The following is a 26,457-nucleotide window of genomic DNA, read 5'->3' as shown; positions in this document are numbered from 1 at the left end:
CTCCACAAGTCTACAAGTCTCAACCCCGGGTGCACAAGAGTCATTGCTCCAAAGATCCACCTTAGATGGAAGTCAGTCCGGAAGAGGTCACTACCCCCAAGTTTGGATCCACCAGTTATAACAAGAAGTCTCACAGCTGCAACATGTATTAAGTACAACAAGGATGTCTTCCTCATAACCATATTTAATTTTGTGATAGGCAGACTCTGTGGTGTCCCCCAGCTGTCTAATGGTAGAGATGGCCCTGGTAGGTAATATGATTCCTAACCGTTCTCTCCGGACTTGTGTTAAGGCTGTAAGTTAACCCTATTTTATTTTCAATTTGCTTGCCTGTATGTAAATCCGGGATGCAGTTAAGATCCCGGCGGTCGGGATCCCGGCGTTCAGAATCCCGGCGCCGGAATCCCGACCGCCGAAATGCCGACCGCCGAAATGCCGACACTTTCTCCCTCCTGGGGTGTCCACGACACCCCTGGAGGGAGAATAAAATAGCGTGCCGAGCGTAGCGAGGCACCGGGCCCGCTGCGTGGCGAGCGCAGCGAGCCCGCAAGGGGGGGCGATCCACGTCCCCCCCTTGTCGGCATTTCGGCTGTCGGGATTCCGGCGTCGGGATTCTGAACGCCGGGATCCCGACCGCCGGGATTCAATACTGAATCCTGTAAATCCTATGTAACTCCAATCTTGTAACCATTACTTTTTGTATCATTCTAAAATAAGCATTGGACCTTTTTTTGCATTAACTAAACCTTCCTGATTATTTAATCTGTAATTTGGCTCCAGAACTGACATTAGTTAGATCACTAAGCATATGCTATAAATAGTTGTTAATTACCAAGTAGGAGGCCGAAACAGGGACTGCGGCACATGGAGACAGCTGTGCTTGTGCAATTGAAATATTATTAAAAATATACTTTTATTAATTATTTAAGTAGGCGGCTTTTCCAGCAGACATCTTGAGCCTAGGCACACTAGTATCTAAAGAGGCTTTATCACAGACTGCATGGATGTGTAGTATCTCCAAGCTTCTGTGCCATAGTCTATGAAGGTTTACCCCCATTTTAAATATGATCACGGCTTGAGACAGCCAAATGTTTTAAATGACTGCACGCTGACCGATAATTTGAGTGTAGGGTACTTCCAGAAAAACTCATGGATAAAGTGAGGTCCCTGATAAAGGGTACCGCTCTGCTGTGTAAAGTGGATAAGACTGCACTACTGTATGTTGTAATTTGAATTGTGGGTAATATTGTTTAGCCAGACCCTTTCCATGCAATGTTACCCCGCTTTTGAATTCATGCCGAAGACGCGCACTATCCCTATTCAAAATATTGAGGGGCACCAGTGTTCCTTCATTTGGAATAGGGCATTACAATGTCTAGCTACAGCTTTGGGCATTTTGTTTCATAGTTTGGAAGATAAAAGTGTATCTAGTTTTTTCAAAAAGAACAATATGAGATCCAACATTTTAAGCATGAAGATCAGACTTAGGACCTTATTATGATTGACTCGCAAGGGCCTTGCGAGTCCATCAGACACCACCTGCAGTGCCACCACCCCTTCACATGCGCGACCCCCCCCTGCACGCCTGCGAATGGATGATTTACATATTCATTGAATGATTTCTCCAGCGCTCGCAGTTCACCTATATTATATGGTGTCTCTAAACTGTAGGTGCCCTGTGCGGGGACAGGGCAGGCAGCTGATTTCAGCTGCCCGCCCCTTGCACCCGCTTCACAACCTTATTAGCATGAGAACACCCAACATTCTCATGGGAACACCCATGAAATGCTAGCCATTCCCATATGCTAATGGGGCTGCCCGGTGACCCCGCCCACTGCGTACGGTTTGGGCACCCGGCAAACATTCTGCGTCTGCACATGCACAGAAATGAGAATGATTTCTCCAGCAATCCCCGTGCAAACGCACGGGGAACCGTAGCGATTAGAATAAGGTCCTTAATCTCAGGTATTATACTCATGAAAGAGCTGATATGCCGGAATGACCATACATTTTGGGTTCTAATCTCCAAGGGAGAATTGCCTCCCAGCACTTCAGGTCAGTTGAATTTTTCTCAACAGGAACATATCCTTGACGATGCCTTCTAGAGGATATGGAATGTAGCAACAAATGTTGTTACTTTGTATAAATTGCAAAACCAAGACTAAAAAAAAAAAATTGACTTTTTGAGTAAATGTTATGGCATGCAGTTGCTGATGATACCACAACCTGCACCATGGAAACAGCCTGTGTGGATTCTGTATCACTGCAATGATAAAGTTTGCCAAGTGAACTCACCACCTTTTTCCTCTTTAAATATCATGTGTAGGTTCCTGCCAAACCAGATTTACAAACTCAATAAATCTTACTTTAAAACAATAAGCAAAACAAGTAAATTACAGTACTGTAACAAAGTGCAGACAATCAGATATCAGCAGGCTAACCGCCAGCTAATGATCTGATCTGCACAGAAATATAATCTCCTTCAAACCGTAATTAAAATGAAAAGGCCATAAAAAAATGGCTGTAGGTCAATAAAAGCAGCTTTGTGATGATGAATCAACACTGAGAATACTTCTTTGTAGTTATTCTGGTTGCGAGCTGGGAGGCAGACAGATTTGGATTAAATAATCTGAAAGCAGTCATCCATGTAACAGCGCCACTGCAGTTTATTATTTTATTCATTAATGGCTAGTTGTGAGGAGATTTATTCCAAAAAGTAGCAAGACATAATAATTTAAGCACATTAAACCAAAATAACTAAAGAACAATATACTAATAGGTTTCTAATATCAATTTAAACTTGCACTGCTTCTTTGGTGCACCTACTTATCCACATAGGGTTTGATGAAGAGCTGAAAGTAAATCTTGCACTTGTTGCTCCATTGAAGCGTGCACAATTCCAATCAATGCTCTTGTTGTTGATCGGTTATAGGCTACTGCGCAGTGGCGTATCTATAACAGGCATAGGCATGTGCCAGGTGTGCACAGGCACACCCTAATGTACACGCCCAGCACTGCCCACAACTACAGATGGAGCGCCTCTCATTCAACCTACCTATGGCGATTGTATCGCCAGTCCGCCATGGCGGGCCACGGCGTGCGGCGTCGCAATACATTTTAAAAGCTTGGCGATTCGCAGTGGCGTCTCCGGATGAGTGCAATACCAGTGATCATCCACCAGATGTCACTTTTTGAAATCCTCATTGCGCATGCGTGAAATGTGTGCTGCAGCGTGTGCATGAAGTGACTACTGTATTAAAAAGCTCTGTAGCGCAGGAACTACTTTGCTACTACTGTACTGTCCAGTAAGCTACAGTAATGTAGATAGACAGCTCTTATCAGGTGTGTAGGCTAATGGATAAGCGTGCTGCTCTGCATGTTGTACATTAAAGTACAGTATGCCTGAGTTTGATTATTAAAGGGAAGTTATTTTTTTCCAACAAATTTACAGTAGGTCAGTTACTGTATATTTAGCACACAAACACTCCTGCCTCCCTATTAACCTTTCCCTGCGTCTGCGTGGGCACGGACGCTAATACGTCTCAATGTTTTGGTCAAAAGGCACTAGGATGCATCTGAGTAGAAAGTCTGGCCGCTCTTGTCAAGTGTTGTAAAGTAATGGATAAGGGTGCCACTTTGCAAGTTTTACAGTAATAATGAGCTGCATTAGGTGGACAATTGGAGGGGACCCTAACTACGGATGCTTGCCACTTTCCTTCCTGATGTCATATAAACTACTACTTAGTCTCTTCTTTCAACCAAGAGTCTCCTCTTTCATGATACCAGTCATAAGTCTCTAGGATACAGAGAACCGGAGATATCAGGGTGCAAAGTAGACACATTTTTGGACCCGAATAGACACTTTAATTCAGGCACGAGTCGCTACAGCGTCTTATTAGTGTTGAAGGTATTGTATTCAGCCCTGACCAACCCCCGCCTTCCTTTACAGAGATTGCAATGAAAGAGGCCGATTCAGTCAAACTTGCTGGGGGGAGGCTTTTTACAAACACTGTGCATTACACAGCATGCTCTATGGTTCTTGTGCATGGACTAACACCAAAAGGCTTATATGAAAAAAGTTTATTTATGTTTGTCTAGTGCTAAGGTTTGTAAATGTTTCAATTAAAAAAATTATTATAATAACAATAAAAAACATTGTTCCTAGCCCGTCCACAGAGTTTTTCCTATTTATGCAATAAGTAGCACTTGCTACTCAATAGCACTTTGTGTATTTAGTAGCACGAACAGCTTTTTTTTGTACTCTGCTGTAACAGTTACAGCTATAAGCGATAGCAATATAAGTTTAATGGGGACAGATAAAAACTCCTCCCTAAGTCCTTGGATGCAAAAACACTGTCTTTAGACTCTCTATACAGGATCTCCTATTTGCGGTACTCAGTAGTAATGAGTTGCATTAGGTGGACAATTGGAGGGGGCCCTAACTAGGGATGCTTGCCGCTTGCCTTCCTGATGTCATATAAACTACTCCTCTGTAAGCCAAGAGTCTCCTCTTTCATATGATACCAGGATATATCAGGGTGCAAAGTAGACACATTTTTCCCAATTGACTAGAATGGACCCGTTAATTCAGACATGAGTCGCTACAGACGGTCCCTTCATGGATTAGCGCTGCTGGAGATATTGTAAAGTAATGTACTGTATTCAGGTCAAGTCGACCCCCTCCACCCCTGGGGGAAGGGGAGGAGGCGGTTGACTTCAGCTACATACACATTATGCACAGTACCAACAGTTCAAAATATTCAGCATCGGCAATGTGAACATGAATATTTGTTTAGGATCATTACACTACACAGCCCATTTGCTCGCAGCGATGTTCACGAGCGTCCCATTACGCACGAGCGTCTCATACTGTAAACGCGCTCCGTACAGCGAATGGTGGGATTCCATTGGCACATTACAGTATATCACTCTGACGCTAGCTTGATGGAGCATTAGCCACCCAGTGGTGGTGGATTGTATTGCATGGTGTGCGCCCTCGCCCCTTGGCGGACTGCAGCGCAAGAAGAAAATCGCAATGCCAGAACCTCCACCAAGGCGAGCTGGTGGCAATATTGAGAGGCGCTCCATCTGTACCTTCTCACCACCACCCCACTGCATCATGCCCGCCGCGGTCAATCACATCCATGGAGTCAGATGCTGCTGATCTTCCCAGACTGTGGCCATGTCTCTGCCACATCACGCCCCCAAGGCTTGCTAAAGGGATGATGGACTGTGGAGAGAGTGAGATGGGAGGCCGATGCTTAGTCTAGCTGTGCTGAGCTCTTTATAAGTGCGAGAGAGCTGCCTCTGTGAGCTCCTTAAGTAGTAGTGCCTGCAGGATACAGAATGCGCTGCACCTCAGGTGCTTTCTCCCCTGCTGCAGGGACAGCCAGCTTTCTGTAATAATATATATATATCCTCACTTCACATTATCTATCTTTATTTGAAGGTCAGCTCCTGTTTAATAACCCATGCAAGATGCCTAAGACCAGCTGTACTTTTCAATCATGTGGTGTAAATTCTTGTTTCAACTAATTATCAGTTTCAGATTACCATACTGTTCTAAGTACATTCCCAACCTGTTATAAACAACATAAAAGGTGCCCTGGAGAAATCTAGTGTCTGATAATAGTGAGAGTAGTGGCTGTTAATGTTACTTAGCATTTAGCATAATGTAAGTTTGCATTGATGCCCAGAAGGCGGTGATAGACACACCCCTCCAATGGTGCACCCCTTAATAAAATGGGCTGAGCACATCTATGGCAACGGGTGCAGTGTGTGCGGTGGACACGGGCCCTATATCTTCAGGACTCAACTCTGCAGCATCTTGCAGCCACTGGACACTGGAAAAATGTCCATCTACTGAGCCAGTAGCTTCAAAAAGTAATAAATTGGAGAGTGATAAAAAACCAGCCCATCAGATCCCTCCTGTAATTTTTCAAACCCAGCCTATAACATTACAGTTGGGAGCTAATTGGCTGTCTATCACTCTCCATTTTATTATTATTTGAAGCTTGATACATCTAGCCCACTGTCTCCTCTCTCTTGTTGGCAGCATAGTAAGAAAGTCACGATCTGCAAATTTTGCATCTTTGTAAGCCTGGCTTAATAAGGCCCAGTCTGATACTGTTATAGGAGTAAGCTGAATATTATAAATTATAGTATGGTATGTACTGAAAATAAATTTGTCATTATGTGTAGTAAAATTGTGTTTTTTTTTGTCATATTAATTTGTATCGTACAGTATTATAATTTTTGTTATATATATATATATATATATATATATACATATATATATAAAAATACAGAGACACCCATTTTTAATGTTAGATAATTAATAATATTCAGTTTACTCATATAACATTATCACACTGGACTTTATTCTGCATGGCTCACAAAGCAGCAACAATTGCAGATCGGGACTTTTTTCAGATCTGTGCATTTGCGCATACATACACCAGTGTGGGTGCAAGTGGTCTAAGGCTCCAGTGGGGGTAGCGACTGACCATTACAAGGGATCGCCTGGCCATTGAAGGAAAAACGGTCCACAAAATGCAGGTGTCTCCATACCGTTTGGGGTGCGGCTGCATAATGCCAAACAAACCTGCTGCATCCCCAAACAGGCTGCACATTTTGCTATGCTTGCATTGCTGGGAGGGACCCAGCAAACAGGGCTGCCTTGCATTGTGCTGTGCGGCCCCTGTAATTTTACATTTTTGTCTCCTGTTGAAGTGCTCTGATACAAATTACTGCAACCTGTAGGATTAATTAATTCCGGTACAGTAGGTTAGTTTATCTTCCTTTATTAATTGTGCAGATGTATAAAATATTCCAACTCATGATGGTGGAAATTTTAATATCAGGTATAAAAATACCTGGCAATTAGCCATTAGTACATCCACTTAATCAACTTCCATATATGTTCAATGCTTACACATGTGCTAATTCCATACGTAATAAATCTAGTGATTTTCTCTTAATCACACAATGGGGCAGATGTATTAAGCCTTAACAAGAGATAAATGCAAGGGTGATAAAGAGAGATAAACATCCAGCCAATCAACACCTTACTGACTTTTTCAAACACAGGCTGTAACATGGCAGTTAGTAGGTGATTGGCTGGGTGTTTATCTCTCCTTATCCCCTTTGCATTTATCTCTTGTTAAAGCTTAATACATCTGCCCCATTATACTTTAACATTTCAGCAGTATAAATATACTTAAATGTTAGTAATTATGTGGAATGACACACACACACACACACACACACACACACACAGACACACATACATATTAGCAAAGCACTTATAATTATGTGGAATGACACACACACACACACACACACACATATATTAGAGAAGCTACCGGCTTCGCACAGGAGCAATTTTGAAATCACATGTACTACAACAACCTATATTTGTTTTCCATTGTGGAATAATGGTGATACACCATTAAAATGTTAATTAAATAGCTCCTCAAAAAGAGACGTGTTGATACCACAACAGACGCATTACTATGGGTGAGACGTGTGTATACTCCCACACTTGGCAGCCACACATGCGACTTTGATCACACACAGGCACCTTCAATCAGCTCCCAATTGCCATTTTTCAAATACATACTATAAAAGCAGTTAGGAGTCTAAAGGTTTGTCTCACTCCAACTCTTTATAAATCTCCCCCAATATACTTGATAGAAAACAAGAAAAAGTCCATAATGATCCCAGACAATATACACCTAGCCCCATGTATCACATTAAGGACATTAGAACAGGAATGGGTCAACAGCTGGGCACATTTGTAAAGTTCCAGTGTAATTCCCTCCAATAAAACGTCATCTTGGACAATCTCTGTTTTGTTTGTCTTTAGTTTGGCAGGAGGAAAGCAATTCATAGCGCAATTCATGCAATTTGGCCGCAACATTTTCAGATGAGGAAGCTGGTGCATTGTCGTGGTGGAAAAAACGAACCTATGAATCAATCTGAAATTTTGTATGGCGTTGTTTGAAAGATGGTAGTACACAAAAATAATACCAACTTACCTCAGCAACGCCACCTGTATTCAAACACAGGTATTTCTTGATCCACCCACTTATATCTCCAGGCTGTATTATATTCAATCTGTGGTCCTAAACTGTATATATTTACTTTATTTTTATGTCTCATGTTGGTTTTGAAGACCTTTTATATTACCTTTTTAGTGTCATTTACAGGTAAAGTACAGACACATTAAGGACATTAGAACAGGAATGGGTCAACAGCTGGGCACATTTGTAAAGTTCCAGTGTAATTCCCTCCAATAAAACGTCATCTTGGACAATCTCTGTTTTGTTTGTCTTTAGTTTGGCAGGAGGAAAGCAATTCATAGCGCAATTCATGCAATTTGGCCGCAACATTTTCAGATGAGGAAGCTGGTGCATTGTCGTGGTGGAAAAAACGAACCTATGAATCAATCTGAAATTTTGTATGGCGTTGTTTGAAAGATGGTAGTACACAAAAATAATACCAACTTACCTCAGCAACGCCACCTGTATTCAAACACAGGTATTTCTTGATCCACCCACTTATATCTCCAGGCTGTATTATATTCAATCTGTGGTCCTAAACTGTATATATTTACTTTATTTTTATGTCTCATGTTGGTTTTGAAGACCTTTTATATTACCTTTTTAGTGTCATTTACAGGTAAAGTACAGACATTCCTCACTTAACGACCGGGTTCCGTTCCTACGACCCGATCATTAAACGAATTGGTTGTTAAACAAATCTATATAAAACCCCTTAATACTTCTGACAAGCGGGTCTCTAAACAGTCTGGGCATGTCGTAACTGTGAGAGGGTAGGCAGGCAGGTCGTAAATCTGAGCAGGCGGGGTTGTAAGTCCGAGCAGCCACAGCGCGGATGCTAAACGAAGACCGGGTCGTAAGTGTGGGTGGTCGATAAACAGGTAGGTCATTAAGTGAGGAATGTCTGTATACACTTTTGTATGCTAATGCCACAAAATAGAAAGAGTTCATGAAATGGGAAGGCTGTGTAGGGAAATGTGATGTGAGCACATGATGGTAACATTGAGCAGTGCAACAATACAAGTGCCAGTTATGCTGTGTACACACGGTGAGATTCCCTTGCTATTCAACTTAAGATTCGAGTGCTATACAATCTTTGCTAACTCTGTACGAATTACATACAATTCATGCTATCTACATTCGATTTGCACTATATAGTCACGGCTGCCTGTCTATCTGTTTTCGATTTGTGCTGCCACGGGAGCGCACATCGGGATCGCAAGGTAAAAAACCTGTGCGATCTGCATCCGATCTGCATGCGATCCCGATGTGATTTTGACTATATAGTCAAAATCTCATGCTGATTGTACCCGTGTGTACACACCATTAGATGCATTCCTGTCGCAGACTACACTGATTCAGCATAACCTTTGTTTTAAGAAATGTTTTATCTAATTGTTTTAAGAAATGGAAAAAAAATGAATTTGTTGGCTGGGATCACGGGTCAGTCCTTCAACAATGTGGACCTTAGGTATGTCAACCTATTTTATGTGTTGACCCCAGCCATGTTGACCTTTAGTGGTAAACCCAATGCATGTCGACCTAATATTGGTCGACCAATGACCCATACCCGGGTACAACAATGTTAATTATACTGAATGAAAATCAGCAGAGCGAAGGACTGTTCTCCCCAGGTTCTACCATGATAGGAGCCAGAAACACATGGATGACTTAGCTCTGGTGTATGCCCCAGTCAGGGAAAGAGGTGTAGGTGAGTAAGGTGGGTACTGTATGTATTTAGATTACCCACTAGCCAAGAGGTGCCACAAAGAGCTCCTGTGCTTCAGACAGTACAGGCTTAACTAAGGTAAAACAGCCCTGTTACATTCAATCAGGGCTGGTTCTTTCTAGGGGAACAGATATGTTTTTACACAGTCCTGATATAAGGTAATACAACCAAGACTGGGGATACTGTAGTTTCACATTATGACGATGGGATCCCAAACTGTGGTTCTTCCTGTTATAGTGCGATCTACCCAACATGGCAGAGCCTGGTGCTGCTTGGTATTTTTACAGGGGGACCAAACACACATTGTACTCCTGATTTAGTGACAATCAGACCAGGCTATTGTATTAATTATTTGGGATACATATGAATGACCGGTGGTCGGGATGCCGGTGGTCGGAATAAGGACGCTGGCATCCTGAATTAGGGAATCCTGACAGGAGTTAGGTAAGTTTACTTAGCCTCCCCTTGCCCCCCTAACCCTTGAGATGTGAGGTGGTCAAAATTATCTGGAAATGAGTGGAAATTAAAAGTTATTGGGGTCAATAATATCATAGAAAAAAACAGGTCAACATTCTGTGATGTTTTTATGATTAAAAAAAAAAACCACACCGATTCAAAACCAAAACCCACAAGGGCGGTGTTGGCAAAACCGAGTACAGAGCCAAAACCAAAACTCATGACATAGGCCGGCACACAATGCCACTGATTAAAGAGGATTATATTACTTGGGTAGTAATGCTGGCATGTTTTATTCTGTCCAATAGTTAAGTGATAAGATCCATTTCTGTTTTATATTTTCATCATGTGGACGTGATCACAAATTATATTTAGAAATGTAGGAGTTTACAAAAAATTCCGTATGGTTAGAATGTAGATAGATACTGTACTTGCACCTTCAGGTACTTAATTAACTTGTAATGTTGCCAGCATCACTTTCTGATAAGTACTTGCAAAGGATGATTTATTAGATTCAGTTATCAAACAAGTGATATTCTCTTCTCATTCCCGGTGATTCATTTTTCATATAATATGCTCCACTGACTCTCCTATAACTGGTTAACTTCAAACAAACATTGCTCTGCTATAAAATTAAAGTGAAGAATACTGGCCAAGTGAAAGAGGTCAGCCTGACCCCAGGAACTGAGCTGTCAGGGCAATGAAATGTAGACTGTTTGTTACTCTAGTTATAGCTATAGAATGGGTGAGACTAAGAACAAATTAACCCTATGCGTGTCTTCTCTGAAGTGGCAAAGTGTTCCTGTGCATTATATTGAGGAAACATTGTAAAAACAGAGACATATCAGAAGATGGCTAAATAATAATCATGCATTTTACACTGCAGTTAGTTAGTTTTTTGTTCGGTTTATTAATTTCCATAATAGATGTTTTTGCATGTGCCCCAAACAAAAACAATATATGAGATGCTGTTACACGGACAGTGATGATAAAGGGTATGGGTCATAGGGTCGATTGTATGAGGCTGACATGGACATGGCTAAAGCTGGCCATACACCTGAATGACCTGCACACAACCTGATGGTATGCAGGTCGAACGAGCACACATATACGATCTGCTGACTACCTCAATGAAAGCCGACTGACCATACGTACAGCGGGGCTAATTAATTAATTCATTAACAGTTTCTTATATAGTACAGCATATTAATGATTGTTAATATAAAAATAGGTCATTTAATGGGGGGAGAAAGGTGCCACAGCAAGCCAGTACTTGGGGAATGACAAAAGAACAATCATGGGGCCTCCCCTCTGAAGGCATAACCAGCACTGCGCTTTTGGTGCCGGTTTTGGTTCAGGAAATATGGAGGCAAAATTGCTTTGTGGGCCCCCCATATTTTAAAGAACCAGCACCAGACTCCTAGGCTTATCAGTGAAAAATAGAATACAGGTTGAGTATCCCGTATCCGAGTATCCGTTATCCGAATTATTCCAAAAACCGTACATTACAGAAAGTGGAAAAAAAGATATATTTATTGTTAAAACTTACTGGGGACAACTGTAACAGCACTACTGAGGAGATGATAGGTAACTGCCACTATATATGTACAAGAAAATGATTACTTGGCATTCAAATTCAATATCTGAGATAGTACACAAATTTTGTTTCATGTTTTGAAACCTTGTTTTTTGAACAAATAAAATATATTTGTGTGCATTTCATGTGGTTGATGTGTTTATACAGCATAAATGCAAGATACTTCAAAATACATCATTGAAATATTACAATATTCAGAAATACGGAATAATCCGTTATCCAAAAGGGGGGTGTTGAATGGATTTGGGTCAGTTTTCTAGCTGTGATGTTAGACATATAAGTGTTTGTTGACAATTACAGATTATGTCACAGGTAGAAAACATTTTTTTTACCACCGTTAATATGAGATAATGGATGAATCAGATGTCATTACAGAAAGAATAAATTACATATTATGAGATATTGGATTAATATAATAATATATGCGTTGGGGGTGCAAACAATGAAAGTGTGTCTGCTAGTATAACTCGGGTGCAGGGTTATAAAATAATGAATCTACATGTTCAGGATAGACAAAATAAACTGATTTCTAATCAGGGACGAGTAACCTTGGAAAGCCAGCTGTTGTTGAACTACTGTTTATGTTCCAACTTCATAACAGAGCAACCCAACAGTGTCAAAGAGTGTTCAATACTGTATTACACAATATAGACATTTAAATAATCTACTTATGTACACATACATGTCTGATAGCAAGGTTGGATACTAAATGTGTCATTGCAAACTTACCGCCTAATGTCATGCCGGCCTCATAACATTTCCTCAAGCGACATGATGGACAGTTTTTCCTCCGGAATTTGTCAATTGTGCAGTCATTCCGGCTGGCACAAAGATATTTCTGCTTTCCTAATTGGAGATGAAAAGATAGGATAATGGTGAGAACTGTACAGAATAATAAGTTTGGCCAGTTTTGTCAGCTACTAATCAGTAAAGAGTGTCTCTTCCCTGATTGGACAGGTTGTGAGTTTATATTGGCTGGCACACACAGTAGTTGTTATTACCCCAGGTGGGTCTCAGCCTCAGAAATGTACAATGCTTGGCCTGGCTCATGGAACAAGTCTTCATTGTGTTTACGTTTTTTTTATCCTGTCACAAAGGATAACAAGTTTGAAAAAACTAGCATGACGATGGATTTAGGTGATCCATATATCGTGAAAAAAATAATGTGTGGCAAGTGACATTATATTATCAAAAGATATAACGGTGTGCCCTGGATGTAATGTTCACTGCAGTAGTTCTACAATCACCACCATGTTTTGACAACCATGTATATCCTGGCACTATATTTATGCATTCCCATCTAGTGTAGGGCTGCCATCATTATCACTCAAGCAAAAAATGCTGAATACTAATTTAGAATTATGTTACCACAATATTGTTTTCCCGTGGTGATTCGGCCCCATGCTAAATCGGTTGCCATAACAACACATGAGCCCCACTCTGTGACTTTCTCTGTTATAGTGTCATCACTTCAGCCTGTCACAAATTAGGGTTGGCAGCCTCTTTTGCGCCCATGCTGTTCCTCCTCCTGCAATTTCCATTGCCATTAATTAACTCATTTATGTTTTACAATTAAATACCATTCACCATCACGCTGATGATGATTAAAGGTGTCACCAACATGCTGCAGAATGAAGAAATGCTTAAAGCGTATCTAGATTTGTGTAAAATTATCTTCATGTGGACACTTTTTGCACTAATCAAGAGACATTAGCACAACAAAATACACATGTGTAACTTGTGGCATAAATGTAGCTTTCAGAGCATCTGTACCTTACTTTAAATGATTCCTACAGTATGAAACCGGTGACATAAAAGTATAGTCTGTCAGATATATAGGGGGAAATTTACTAAAGGAAATTTGTAAAAAATAGGTGTATTTGTATCCAGAAATACACTTATTTTTGACATTTACTGTCCCGAAAATACGGCAATTCGTAGTCGTATTGATGTGCTATCAATACGAATATGAATTGCCGTATTTTCGGGACAGTAAATGTCAAAAATAAGTGTATTTCTGGATACAAATACACCTATTTTTTACAAATTTCCTTTAGTAAATTTCCCCCATAATTACTGGTTAATAAATAACAGTTTCATTTGTTTCTATCATACTGAAAAATAAAGAGCACAGGCAAAATGAGGCAAACCACTACACAATCAGTCCAAAGATTGTGTGCAGGATGTGTAGTGAATGGCATGTAGTACAGTATATGTACAGAACTCATATACGTCAAGGATAAACACGTAGGAGATAATTTCCCCTCTATATATATGTGTCCACTGTGATTTATACACCCATGTGCCAATCCAACATAGGTGTGATTATTTCATAGGGTGTGACTCAGGCCACGGTAGCATGCTCACCACGCCAACTAATTGTCTCCTAACTGTCATGTTACAGGAAAATGGCATTTAGGAGCTGATTGGTTGGTGGATTCTCATTTTCCATTGTATCACTTGTCAAGGCTTAGTACATCTGGTACTAGGGGTAGATTTATGAAGCAGTCATAAGGGAGGAGAAGTGATAAAGTGCCTGGTACTTTATCACTGGCCAATCAGCTTCTGACTGTTAAGTCACAGGCTGGGTTTAAGTAGGAGCTGATTGGCCGGTGATAAATGACCAGGCACTGTATCACTTCTCCTCCCTTATCACCGCTTCATAAATCTACCCCTAAATAAACAGTCCGCTGTTAGCTGCTACAGCTTGGATGCTGATAGAGGAAATTGTACAGCATGTCTCAGAATCCCTGATTGGCAAAAAGTGACAGTTTAGTAGGATGGGTACATTATAAAAGACCTTCACTGTTGCCATAAATGTAAATAAAGATATATTTTCCATATACTGAAGCAAAGGTGGGCATATACTACTATATGGAGTGCTTATTTATTATGTTTTTATACTTTTTAAATAAGAATAAAGTGACTTATGGGCCAGGATTGGTTATGCTATTGTTAAGAGTTACTTCACTAGGTGGAAGGACAGTTTGCTTTCTTCACAGTGACAAGAAATGCAGATCTGCTTTTTACGTGAGTGGTCAGCTTTCTATAATAGGCACAAGGATTAGAGGGTGTGCTTTCTACACAAGCATCCAAGATTGGGGAGCTGCTTTCTGCACTACCCATCAGATGAAAGCAGGGCTGGACATATCCTGGTCAATTATATGTTGTTGAGTAGGGAACAGCTGTTAGCCGCTGTTACATGATAGAGGAATACATCTTCACAAATCAGCAGCATTCCGATCTTTCATGTAACCGACAGACACTCTAGACTCAGTGGCACTTACGAGAAACTAATCAGCTGAAGTGATATGCATAGAAAAGCTTTATTAACACATTATTTGGCACCATGCAACTCATTGATGAGGACTAGTTTTTCTTAACTTTAATATGCAGATTAGATAAAGCAGGACATTATTTTATCTGGGCTGCAGGGTACCCTCTCTGAAAAATAGTGAGCATTGGTAAGGTTATAATGTGGGAAACTTTCTGGTATACTTTTAAACCACTGTCTGATGATATGTGGTGGAACTGGTGCAGGTATACTCATAAGGTACTAGGAGTCATGCTGTGGGCATATTCACTTATATTTGGTGGCAGAAGTTCTGGTGCTCTATACTTGCATAACTCTATTTAAAAAAAATATATATATATATATAAAAAAATATGTAAATTTGGAACCTTTATTGTCATTCTGACTTAGTGTTAGTAAGCGTAGGACAGCCATTTGTATACAGGGAAGCTATGAGTGGACATACTACAAGCATGACACACAAATGCACTAGTTAATGAAGTAGAAGACTTCACTTTGTGATAATACAGGAATTGCCAGTACAAAAAAAATGTTGGTCCCCTTATTACTTTTCGGTTTGTAACCATTCTTTTTGTTTGACCAGTATTTATTTATTTATTAACAGTTTCTTACAACATTATTGGTATAATCTGGACACATATTTCTGTATATGTGACTATGGCCAGATGTATCAAGCATAAAAAATTAATGAAATGGAGAGTGAAAAACAATCAGCCAATCAGCTCCTTCCTGTCACTTTTCAAACCCACCCTGTAACCTGGCAGTTAAGAGCTAATTGGCTGGCTTGTTTATCACTCTCCATTAATCACTTTTTGAAGCTTGATACATCTGGCCCTAAGAAAAGGGTTACAAGGAAACAATGAGCGATCTGAAAGAAATCTGCACATGATCTCTATCGTTTCAGCTAGACCTCAAGCTCTTATAAAACATATGTGAAAAAATGGATAACCGGTATCACTGGGCACTTTCTTTTTGGTGACAGTGCTGTAGGGTAGTGGGACGGACAGGATAAAAAATATAGAGTAAAAAAAAGAGATACAGTACTTCCTTTTGTATGTGACAACACTGTTCCACTTCCTCCAGATGCTTGTAGGGAAAATGTTCAGGTTTGGTGTAATCCGTTTCATAATATAGAAAATGGAAAAAAAAAATTACTGTGAAAAATCTGAGTAGATACGATCAAAGTATAACTTCAGGTAGATGGGTATTAAATTGTGTACCAAACTTACATTCTAGATGTAAGTTCAACAGCTAATGTATCAAGGTACTTTATAGGAGGGCTACCTTTGAATACATCATGAGTATGAGTACAGTTCTCCCCCTACCACTAACGTTTAAAGAAACTGTTATATGTGTAGAACGCATGTTTCAAACATGAGTTGGGGTAGAGCATCAATATAAAGATACCTTGACAGTTGTTGAACTAGAATATAAATTTGGTACACTAATACACATCCACCTGAACTTATACTTTGACTGTATCCACTTTTCTATTTTTGAAACGGATTAAACCAACCCTGAGAATTTTCCCTACAAGCCGCTGGAGAAAGTGGAACAGAGTAATCACATACAAAGGAAGTACCTCTTTTTTTAATCCTCTCCATCCCACCACCCTACAGCACTGTCAAGAGAAAAAGCCCAGTGATACATATCGTACATTTTTTCATATATATTTCTGCATATGTCCCATTGTTACTGAATATAAAATATTTGTAATGCTTTGATTAATCATAATGCTTTTTAGGTATAAAACATACGGTACTTTGGGAATTATATAAATTTTACAAAAATGGCATGTGCACCAGATTGATGTCTCATTGATACAACAGACAATGTTCACCCAGTAGAGATAGAATTGAGCATTTATTACTCTTAGAGAAATATAGTCATGTGCATCTTCTGTTTGCTGGCAGACATGACTACTGCCAGGCATGGCTACTACCGAACATGGCTGTCACTGTTGCACCCGCCGCCAGATTTCATTCAAAGTCAGGTGGTCATGACATTAGTGTTCCATCAATTATCCTTACAATAAAATATATTAGTCGGCCACCGCCAAAAGCTTTGAGGAGCCTCCCACAGTGGCTTTTCGGTTAAGCTTACAGTAAATACACTTTCAAAATCAGTATCATGTGTGTCTCACATTGCGAAGGTTAAGAATACAGATTTAAAAACTAGAAAATACATTTTTATTTCAAGAATAAACAAAAAACTTCAGAGCTTACAATTACAAAAAGACAGTTACAAAGTATATAAAGGAAAATAAACTGCATGGCGCTTATGTTTATGTAGTTTTAGTACATTATTTATTTAGTCCGCTGCAAAATCTTAAACTACTGTATAAAAATTTGCACAAAATCAAGAGTCACAGAAAAAGGAAGAGAGTGGCAGGGAGAGGCAGAGTGTGACAGGAGAAAAAAACAGTGGGTGGCAGAGGGTGAAAGGGGCAGCAGTAGGCCCCTTAGTCCTTAGGGTCCCCGATGCACTGCACCTGCTGCACAAATGCTAGTTCCTCCTCTGGACCTAAACCCTGTGCTATATGAGCTGTACTATACCCAAGGAAGTGACAAGAGGGTATATTTACTACATACCGTTTTTAATAGGCATTAATGATTTTGGCTGCAGGATTTCAAATTGCAAAAATATTAGAGAAAAAAAAAACACTCCCAATTCAGCATATAATATTATTGCTGACTGATTAAATATCCTGCAGCCAGAATCATTGAGCTTTACTTAGAAACCGAGAAGTAGTGTGTCTGGTAAGTTTTCTAGGGTTTGTCTTGTTCACGTTGAACCATAAAATATCAGTGTTCAGAGAATACACATAACTTAATAAAACCTCAAGACCAATATTTTCTATGAAGCAGCCGGGTGCCATCTGAAACGCTGCTAGATACACAAAGCTTAAAAAGTTTTATTGAAAGGTGTTAATTCTAAAGTGCTGATCATGGTAGCATTGGGAATTGCAGCTTTTTGGTTATGTACAATCAGATCTGTGGTTCCAAGCCAATAAAGTACTTGACTGAAATTCTAACAGGTAATTACCTTGATTAGGAGTCATTGACAACTCACTTTTCAGACGCAACCAGGCTTTAGTGCACACAAATAAACTAACTAGAGAAGCATGTGATTTCTGCCAAACCCTAAATCTTGCTATCTGGTTTCATTCAGGTTGCCAGCTCTGAGATCTAACCCCCCCAGTGCTTGGCCCAATATTCATAGGTTGCATTAAGGCTGGCCAGGTCAATATTTGTATATGACCAAATTAATCCAGATACTGTAACACTTTTCTATCTGGACTACGATTACTGCATTGGGCACGCTTACTACATGTACATTTTAAACGTATCTATGACTTTCTATAAATCAAGTATATATGATGTGTCACCTTATAACAAACAACCCCTAAAAAACTGATATTTATTGTAGTTGTTGTCTTAGTAACTGAGAATTCTATGAAGTTAAAGTGGACTCTTCAAGTGTCTGTGTTAGCTAAAAAATGCAGCCAATGTACTAAATCTAAAACGAAACTACTCTCTCCTTACATCTGTGCCCTTTCAGTGTACAATACCTGCCTGCCATTTCCTCAAGCATCTTGTCGCCTGAACTTTATGAATGACAAAAATCCTATGCAGAAGAAAACTCATGAAGTGCCCAGCTCTGCCCTAATATCAACAGTCAAACTGTCCTGAATGAACCTAGATCTATGTCATTGTACAATGATATCATGAAGCACAATTAGGGCAGGATGTACTACACATTGCATCATGAATGCAATACATCACACCCCTTATAAGGGAGCATAGAGGTATCGATAATGCTGGTATGCAACTAGAACTACAAACAGAATTTTAAAGGTAAGCTCTCCCAAAAGGAGCTTTCCTTTGTAATAATAGGACTTCTGGGTAAAGAGCCATGTGATGAACACACCATTGCAGCTCCCTCCTGGAGAGTACCCCCCTCATCTGTCACCTGAGGAAAAAAACCCTCCCCCCATTTCTGAATCCCCAGCTGTATCCTTGGCCAAATGGTATTTTATGAAAATACGAAGGACCAGATTTGCTCATTGGCTGGCCATTTTCTCACTTCTTGAAGCTTAATACTGTACATCTGGCCCTCTGTCTTAAGTGAAGAAAACCCAACAAAATATAAGTGATATTGACTTTGGAATGAAATGAGCAAACATCGAAAAATTACATCAGCGCGGGAGAAAAAAAGAGTTAAAATGTACTGTACAACAGCATTTCTAGGTATTTTGGGAGTGGGTATGCAAATATTGTTTTTTGTGATGTCAATTGTGGTGATGACTATTATAAAACAGTAGCATTGTCTATGACCGTGATTACCAAACAGTGTGCCTTTGCACTCTGGATGTCGCAAGGCTCTTGCAGGGGTGCCTTGTGTTGGTGGTACAGGACCAAATCAAATTATTTATGTGCGAGTGGCTGCCAATCATATTACATGTGGCCTATCAGAAGCACAACTGTCCACCACCTGTCCACCACCACATAAATGACCCTAATGGTGATAGTAGGCACAAGTTACTTAATTAAATATTTTTTACTCAAATAGTGATCAAACTTTTATCCTAGAGGTGCCATGAAAAAACTGCTGATAATCTAGGGCACCATGATACAACAAAGTTTGGAAACCCCTGGTCTATGCAAAATTAGAGAAAACATTGAATATAAATACCAGCTCCTGATTAGTGTTAATGGTGCTTAACATTCATAAGCTGCTGTAACAGTCAGACTTACAGTACAGTACAATAGAGTACAGTACATGTACAAAAACTGCTTGTTGTTTAGAATGTGCATTATTTCTACTAAAACTTGAACAAGCTCCAAAAACGTATAATAGAATTGTGCATTTTATAAAAGTTAATTTGCTTTAAACAATCATATCGGAAATGGATTGTAAAAATTAACGTAGGTTTTTTCTCTCCTTGTATGTTGGTAAGAATTCTTAATGTTTATCAAAATTGTTTATGTAACCACGTTAAGACTGTATGATTAATAAAAACACAGAAAAAACTGAATAGTGTATATTTCAATATTTAACTTAATGGTTATCCTATATTAATAGATACAAATAGTACAGTATATATAATATCTTGAAATGTATCAAGTAACTGAAATGGGTGTTTAAGATCAAAGACACTAGAGGGCATTGTACAGTGAAGCCAACTACTGCTAACTCTTTTAGCAGTTTATATAAAACAGCTCTTGGGGAGACAGAAAGTGAATATATTGTGAAATACTAGCTTTAATTTGGGGGCGTGGCACCACAGCTGAGGGAACGTCTCATGCACCCGCTGTGGCTATCCAGCTGGATTTCCCTGGTCTCCAACTCCATTGGCGGCCCGATATTGATGCGGCTGTCCCGTCCTTGTGGCGCTCCAGTGTGTGCTGGCGGCTGTATCGGGACGTTGGGCTGTACGAGTGTGTCCTCCTGCCTGCTTGCTGTGCGGCTGTGCTGTAGGACTACCCTGAAGTCTTCCAGGGACACTTGCCGGTTTGTACTAGACCCTTCTGAGTGCTCCCCTGTTGTTTGGCTGTGAGGTGAGCCCGCGGCCATTTTGAGGCCTCCTGGAGCAGTGTTCTCTATGTCAAGTGACTGACATACTGAGCGCACCATGGATGTTTCCCATATCCTCCAATTTATTTGGGCATTGTCCCAGAGACTCCTCAATTAGCTTGAGGTGATACACTTGAATACTTGTTCCCCTGCAACTAACTCTGGTGGGAGGGGTGAAGGGACTACTGATGATACGTCTCCTCCCTATACTTCTGTACACTATATATGCTCTGAAAATATACAGATGAACGTTCCCTCTACTTCTTATAATGTTGCGACAGGAGAAGACAAAAAGGGCAACTTTTCCTTTAATTACAGTAATCCAGTGTTTCCTGTAAGTCCTACATCTATGCTCACCCCTGCGACAATCAAGAATGGGGCTGAGCTTACTGTATTATATCTACCTGCGGTGACGTCTCCACTTCACATTAAGCATGCAACTATGCGTGACGATGTCCTGCTTCTTTTCATGACTGTACCAGAGTTGCAGGCTCACTACAACTCTATAGCTACATCCTACCTGAAGGCTGCAATGTTCCTACCGATATCACCTTTAATCCTGATGACCCTATCAAAACCTCCTTCACTCAATCTTGCTACATGTGGCGATGCCTGTTCTGGGGGGTATGGGGATGGGACTCGAACTCTGGTTATCTCATTTAGCCACATTTACGGATGGCCAGACTGATGCTCTACTAATATTATATTATAGTCATGTATTGAGAGGATTCCTCTCAAAAATGCTTCTGTTAAGTCTTTTTTTCTTTCATGCATATGTCATTGTATTTTATCCATCCTGTTTTAAGTGAATATCACTTGTTTTCTTATGTGTATTATGCAACCTGCTTATTTGAAGGACTCCAATACGTGTTCTATTCTACACATCACTGGTGGGAGAGCCAGATCATCCCGGTCTGGAGCCAATAGTATTTTTTTCCCCCATGTTTGGGTAATTAGGGGGGGGGGGGGTCTAGATAGTTTGAGGGTTAGTATTGTGATAGGGGGGGATAAGACGTTAAGGGATCCAGGTATGCCTGTGTTGGGGTAGGTTATACAGGGTGGGGGGTTAAGGGGAGGTTTGTTTTGTGAGGGTATTTTATTTTAAGCTTGACATGTCACTGTTAGTATCCTATACTGTAATCACATCCTGCTTGGTATATGTTTATATTGATAATTATTTATGATGAACGACTGCTATATTTATATTATATTATATTTTATGCTATGTTAAGCAGGTCACCATACACTCCTATTCTTCTATAATTGTCAGTTGCCTTTATGGCGCCTTCGGGCAATTCCCTTTTCAGAACCACTATAGGAACTCTGTTTAATACTGTCTACATGTTACAAATACCTTCTTGTACTTTAAACTTATGCCAAGTATATATTGTTGTGTCTGCCCACTTGGGCGATTTGTTTGTTTGTTTTATTGAAAAATCAATTGAAAAAATTTATTGAAAAATCAATAAAAAATTATTGAATTTAAAAATACTAGCTTTAATTTGTTTTACATCACTTACGGTGATGCTGAAAGATTATAAAAAAAAACACAAATCTCAACTATGGATACCTTGCATGTAACATGCGGTTGGTGTAAGTACAGTTACTTGTTTACCCTTCCTCATCCTCCCCACCAGCTACTCTCAATTTACAAGAACTTGCTTTCTTCTTCAAAGACAAGATTGATAAAATCCAAGATGAAATGACATGCTCTTCTTCAGCCAGTGACTTGCTTACTTCCTTTCCTGAACCCTTTGCCACTTTCTTCTCATTTGACCCTAAAAACAGTGCTGTCTTCCCCAGTGACGTGTGGTGAGGTCATTGCCTGGGGAGGCACTGATCTCCCCGCACGGGACCACAGGCACGGGACCCCCCCCCCGCGCATACCATGCTATATGGTATATGCAGCGGCCGGGCACAGGCAGCTGGGCGTACATGCGCCCCCCTCCCCCGGCGTACTCACCTCTCCTCGGCGGTGACATCGGCTATCTCCCAGCGGCGCCGGACTCCACGCTGTCGCGCTGCTGCATCCTATCCAGGTGGGCCCTGCATGTGTGTGATTGGATCAATCACTGGATCCGCTTACCCAATCACATCTGGGGGCATGCATTCATACTGGTGCCCCTGTCATTGCGGCACCAGTATGAGTGCCGCTTCCCCATTCATTTTCAATGGGCTTTTACAGCCCATTGCTGCACCCTGCCCCCTGCCCTCCCCTACCCGCTCCCTGCTGCCCAATGTTTTAATGTTAACAGTGGGAGGCACCTCTCCTGCTGCCTTCCACCCTCACATGCAGCAGTGTAAGATGGTAGGAGGCAGGGGGAGAGGTAGAAATTATGAAAATAATAAAAGAAGATATATAAATATCTTCTTTTTATTATTCACATCATTATGACAGGGGAGGCTCTTCCCCAGGATTCTAGGGGCCCATCCCACTGGGAAAGACAGCACTGCCCCAGGGAGCTGCTGTGGCTGCAGCTGACGGGCCGTGGAGTCCAGGCAGCAGGGATCCCCTCCATGTACCAGAAGTTACCATATTCACTGTAGGTGGGGCTGATGTATCATGTGCAGAGAGAATTAGATTTGGGTGTTTTATTGTTTCTGTGCAGGGTAAATACTGGCTGCTTTATTTTTACATTGCAGTATAAATATCTAACTCTCTCTGTTACATCAGCCCCACCTGCAGTGTATTTAGTTTTGTCCATTAGATAGTGATGGTGCCTTTATACAAGTGAATCAGAATAACCCAGATACAGTAGTTCCTGGTACAGAAGTTCTGGTATCTGATATGGGCAGCATCAAAACACCTACATCATAGGCACAGCAATATTTGTAAAAGCTAACCGGGACCATATTGATAATCATGTATCCTATCAACCCTCAAGACAACCAAAAAAATAAATAAAAAAACAACAATCCAAAAAACCCTATATAATTTAAATTCCAAAGGACTGTGATATTAATATAATACTATATGTTATTGTTTTGCTCTATTCCAGTCGTCCCAAACTGTGGGCCTTATTCTACAGTAGTTCACTCTTTCTGACAAAATCCTTCTTAGATGGACAAAACCATGGCCCTTATTCTGATCGGTGCGGAAATTCCCGCATGCGGACGGACCGCCGATGTTGATCGTCTGCGCATGTGCAGAGGTCACTCTGCGCATGTGCAGGCGATTTCGCCGCACGGATTCTTTATACGCCGCACAGGGGGCGTAGAGGGGCGTGAGGGGCTACTTAGCCTCATTACCCTATGCATACGCCCCCCGTTTCATGGGCGTTCCCATGCAAACGCGGGGCGTATGCATGGTAATGAGGCCGTGACGCGTGGGTACGGGGCGGGCATCTGACATCGCCGGATGTCAGCTGCCCGCCCCTATACATGATTTCACACGGACAAGTGTCCGTGTGGTCTTGTGTTGCGGGACCTGGTGGAGCGTGCGGCCCTGCATTCGATGTTCGGCGACCATCGAATGCAGGGGCTGCTCCCACCATGGAGGAGGCGTATCCCCGTACAATTTCATGCGGATCGCCACATATCCGCATACGGACGGCAGGTGGCGATCCGTATGGAAGGCGGGGATTCGCCTGCACGGTTGCGGCCGCATATTCTGATCGGGCCGCACCGATCAGAATAAGGGCCCATGTGCACTGCAGGTGGGGCAGATGTAACTTGTGCAGAGAGAATTAGTATGAATTTTCATACCCCAAATTCATACCCTTTACATTTATTCCGCGTCCGCTCGCCACGCTTCGGGCTCGGTGGCTCGCTGCGCTTGCCACACTATCTAAAATCAACTCCACGCTGACGTGGATGGTGGGGGTATGAAAAGGTCGGAGGACACTGTGCTCGCCACAATTTGGGTTGGCGTTTATAGTGGGGGTGGCGTGGGGGTGCTTTTAACATAGTAAGCACCCATTATGGTGATTATACAATTAATAATCTTATAGGGGGCCCATTTAACATTGAAAACACCCATTAGGGTGCTTATACAATTTTAAATCGTATACCATTGTATATGGCATACAATGCGATGGTATACAATTTAAAATTGTATAACATCGGCTGCCATCGCGTAACATCGCATCCCATACCATTGCTTATGGCATGCGATGCGATGGGCGCCGTGCTAGGAAACAAGTACCTAAATATTTATAGTTAGCCAACCTCCTCATACATTTTCTACAACAATTCACATTCCATCCAAAAGTGGGGATATAAATAACAAAAAACACATTTTGCCCACACGATTAAGAAGCTAGATTGTTATAAGAACCATCTAAGCTCTAAATCATGATTAAGTAATTAGGAGCTAATGTCTGAACTACCACGAACTGCATAATTAATAATTCATATTTAGGGCTAAGTTGCTTATCCAGGCTTGCTCTTCAGTCTGCCTTCAGAGGTCATTCATGCTGTTTCCATACGGCGTGCAGATAGGAGTTCATTCAGCACTCCCAGCATGCACTCAGTTCTCTCCATGCTGCCGCAGTAGTGCACAACTATCTGCCATCAGTGGTCTCCAGTCACAGTGCTTCACAGCACTTTGCTCCTTTGCTGTCATTACAGGCCTTAAACCTGCCAGTAACATACCAGGTTCCAGCCGATTCCAGTCTCTCCTACCGTTCCAGCCGATTCCAGTCTCTCCTTCTGTTTCAGTAGATTCCAGTAAACCCCACGTGGACTGCTCGTAACAGTTTCAGCTTATGTGGCAAATACATCAGTGTCTTACACCCTCTTGGAACAATCAACATATTTTTGCACTTATCAAGACCAGACCAGCCCTGGATACATCTGGCTTGGGGGGATGTCATCATCTCCCCCTGCCAGGTACTCCATCCTCATCAAAACCATAGGCCAGCTTGCCATCTACCTTATGGACATCATTCCAAATGAGTGGGGTACGCCACCCCTTGCGGCCTAAAGCCATTGAGGTACCTGGGATATACAAAACACTGTAGTAACCCTTAAAGGGCCTTCCTACTAGAAACTGACTTTATTTCCAACAACCATCTTTGATTCCAAGGTAGACTATATAATGCATATTTTATGTGATGCTTTATTAATATGTATACTTTTAAAATTATTACATTTTCTGTGATAGTTTCCACAAAATATCTGGTGTTTATCAATGCCGTCACCTCACATTTGTTTCTATTTTCTTTTGATTAGGAGAGTATCTACCCCCAGTACACTGTGATAGCAGCCACTTGGCACAGCACTTCATCGCGGAGCGCCCTTCCAAATATTTTTATATAATCTCAAACCTCTTATTACTGTTGCCTAGATCCATATATTTATTCACTATAACTATAACTTTAAAATGATTACAATTTTTAAAAGTTTCTGTGACACTATCTTCAAGCTGTTTAAACTCTTCATCTAAATATTTTCTTTTAATCAAAATAACGATTACTTCAGCCTTATCTGTCAGTTTTATAATGACAGAATCATTGTTTTTAAGTCTAGCAAGGTTTTCTCTCTCACTAAAGCCCTGTACACACTGGGCGATACAGGGCTTTCCCTGGCAGCAATGGCGACCCTGCAAAGATAGGCCAAGCCCCATCTGTATATTGTAAATGGGTTCTGTTTTCTTCTTTGGTCTTTAGAGGGGGTATTAAATGATTATCAATATGGTCCCAGTTAGCCGTTACAAATGTTGCCGCCCCTGTGATGTAGGTGTTTTCATGCTGCCCATATCAGAAATCAGAATTTATGTATC

At 41.0% G+C, this 26,457-nt stretch overlaps 1 protein-coding gene across 1 annotated transcript in view; it reads right to left on the bottom strand.

The window, feature by feature from the left end:
• The window catches only part of AR (androgen receptor), a 274,049-nt gene that overhangs the window by 46,077 nt on the left and 201,515 nt on the right, over positions 1 to 26,457 (bottom strand). Inside the window, exon 3 of the mRNA XM_083159122.1 lies at positions 12,575 to 12,691. Coding sequence (XP_083015248.1) covers positions 12,575 to 12,691 — 117 coding nt within the window. The remainder of the gene's footprint in view (positions 1 to 12,574; positions 12,692 to 26,457) is intronic.

Source organism: Crinia signifera, chromosome 9, assembly GCF_055691185.1.
Source record: "Crinia signifera chromosome 9, ASM5569118v1, whole genome shotgun sequence".
In the NCBI taxonomy this organism is placed as follows: Eukaryota; Metazoa; Chordata; class Amphibia; order Anura; family Myobatrachidae; genus Crinia; species Crinia signifera.
The sequence above is the reverse complement of the archived record's forward strand: the minus strand, read 5'-3'. Positions and strand labels throughout refer to the sequence as shown.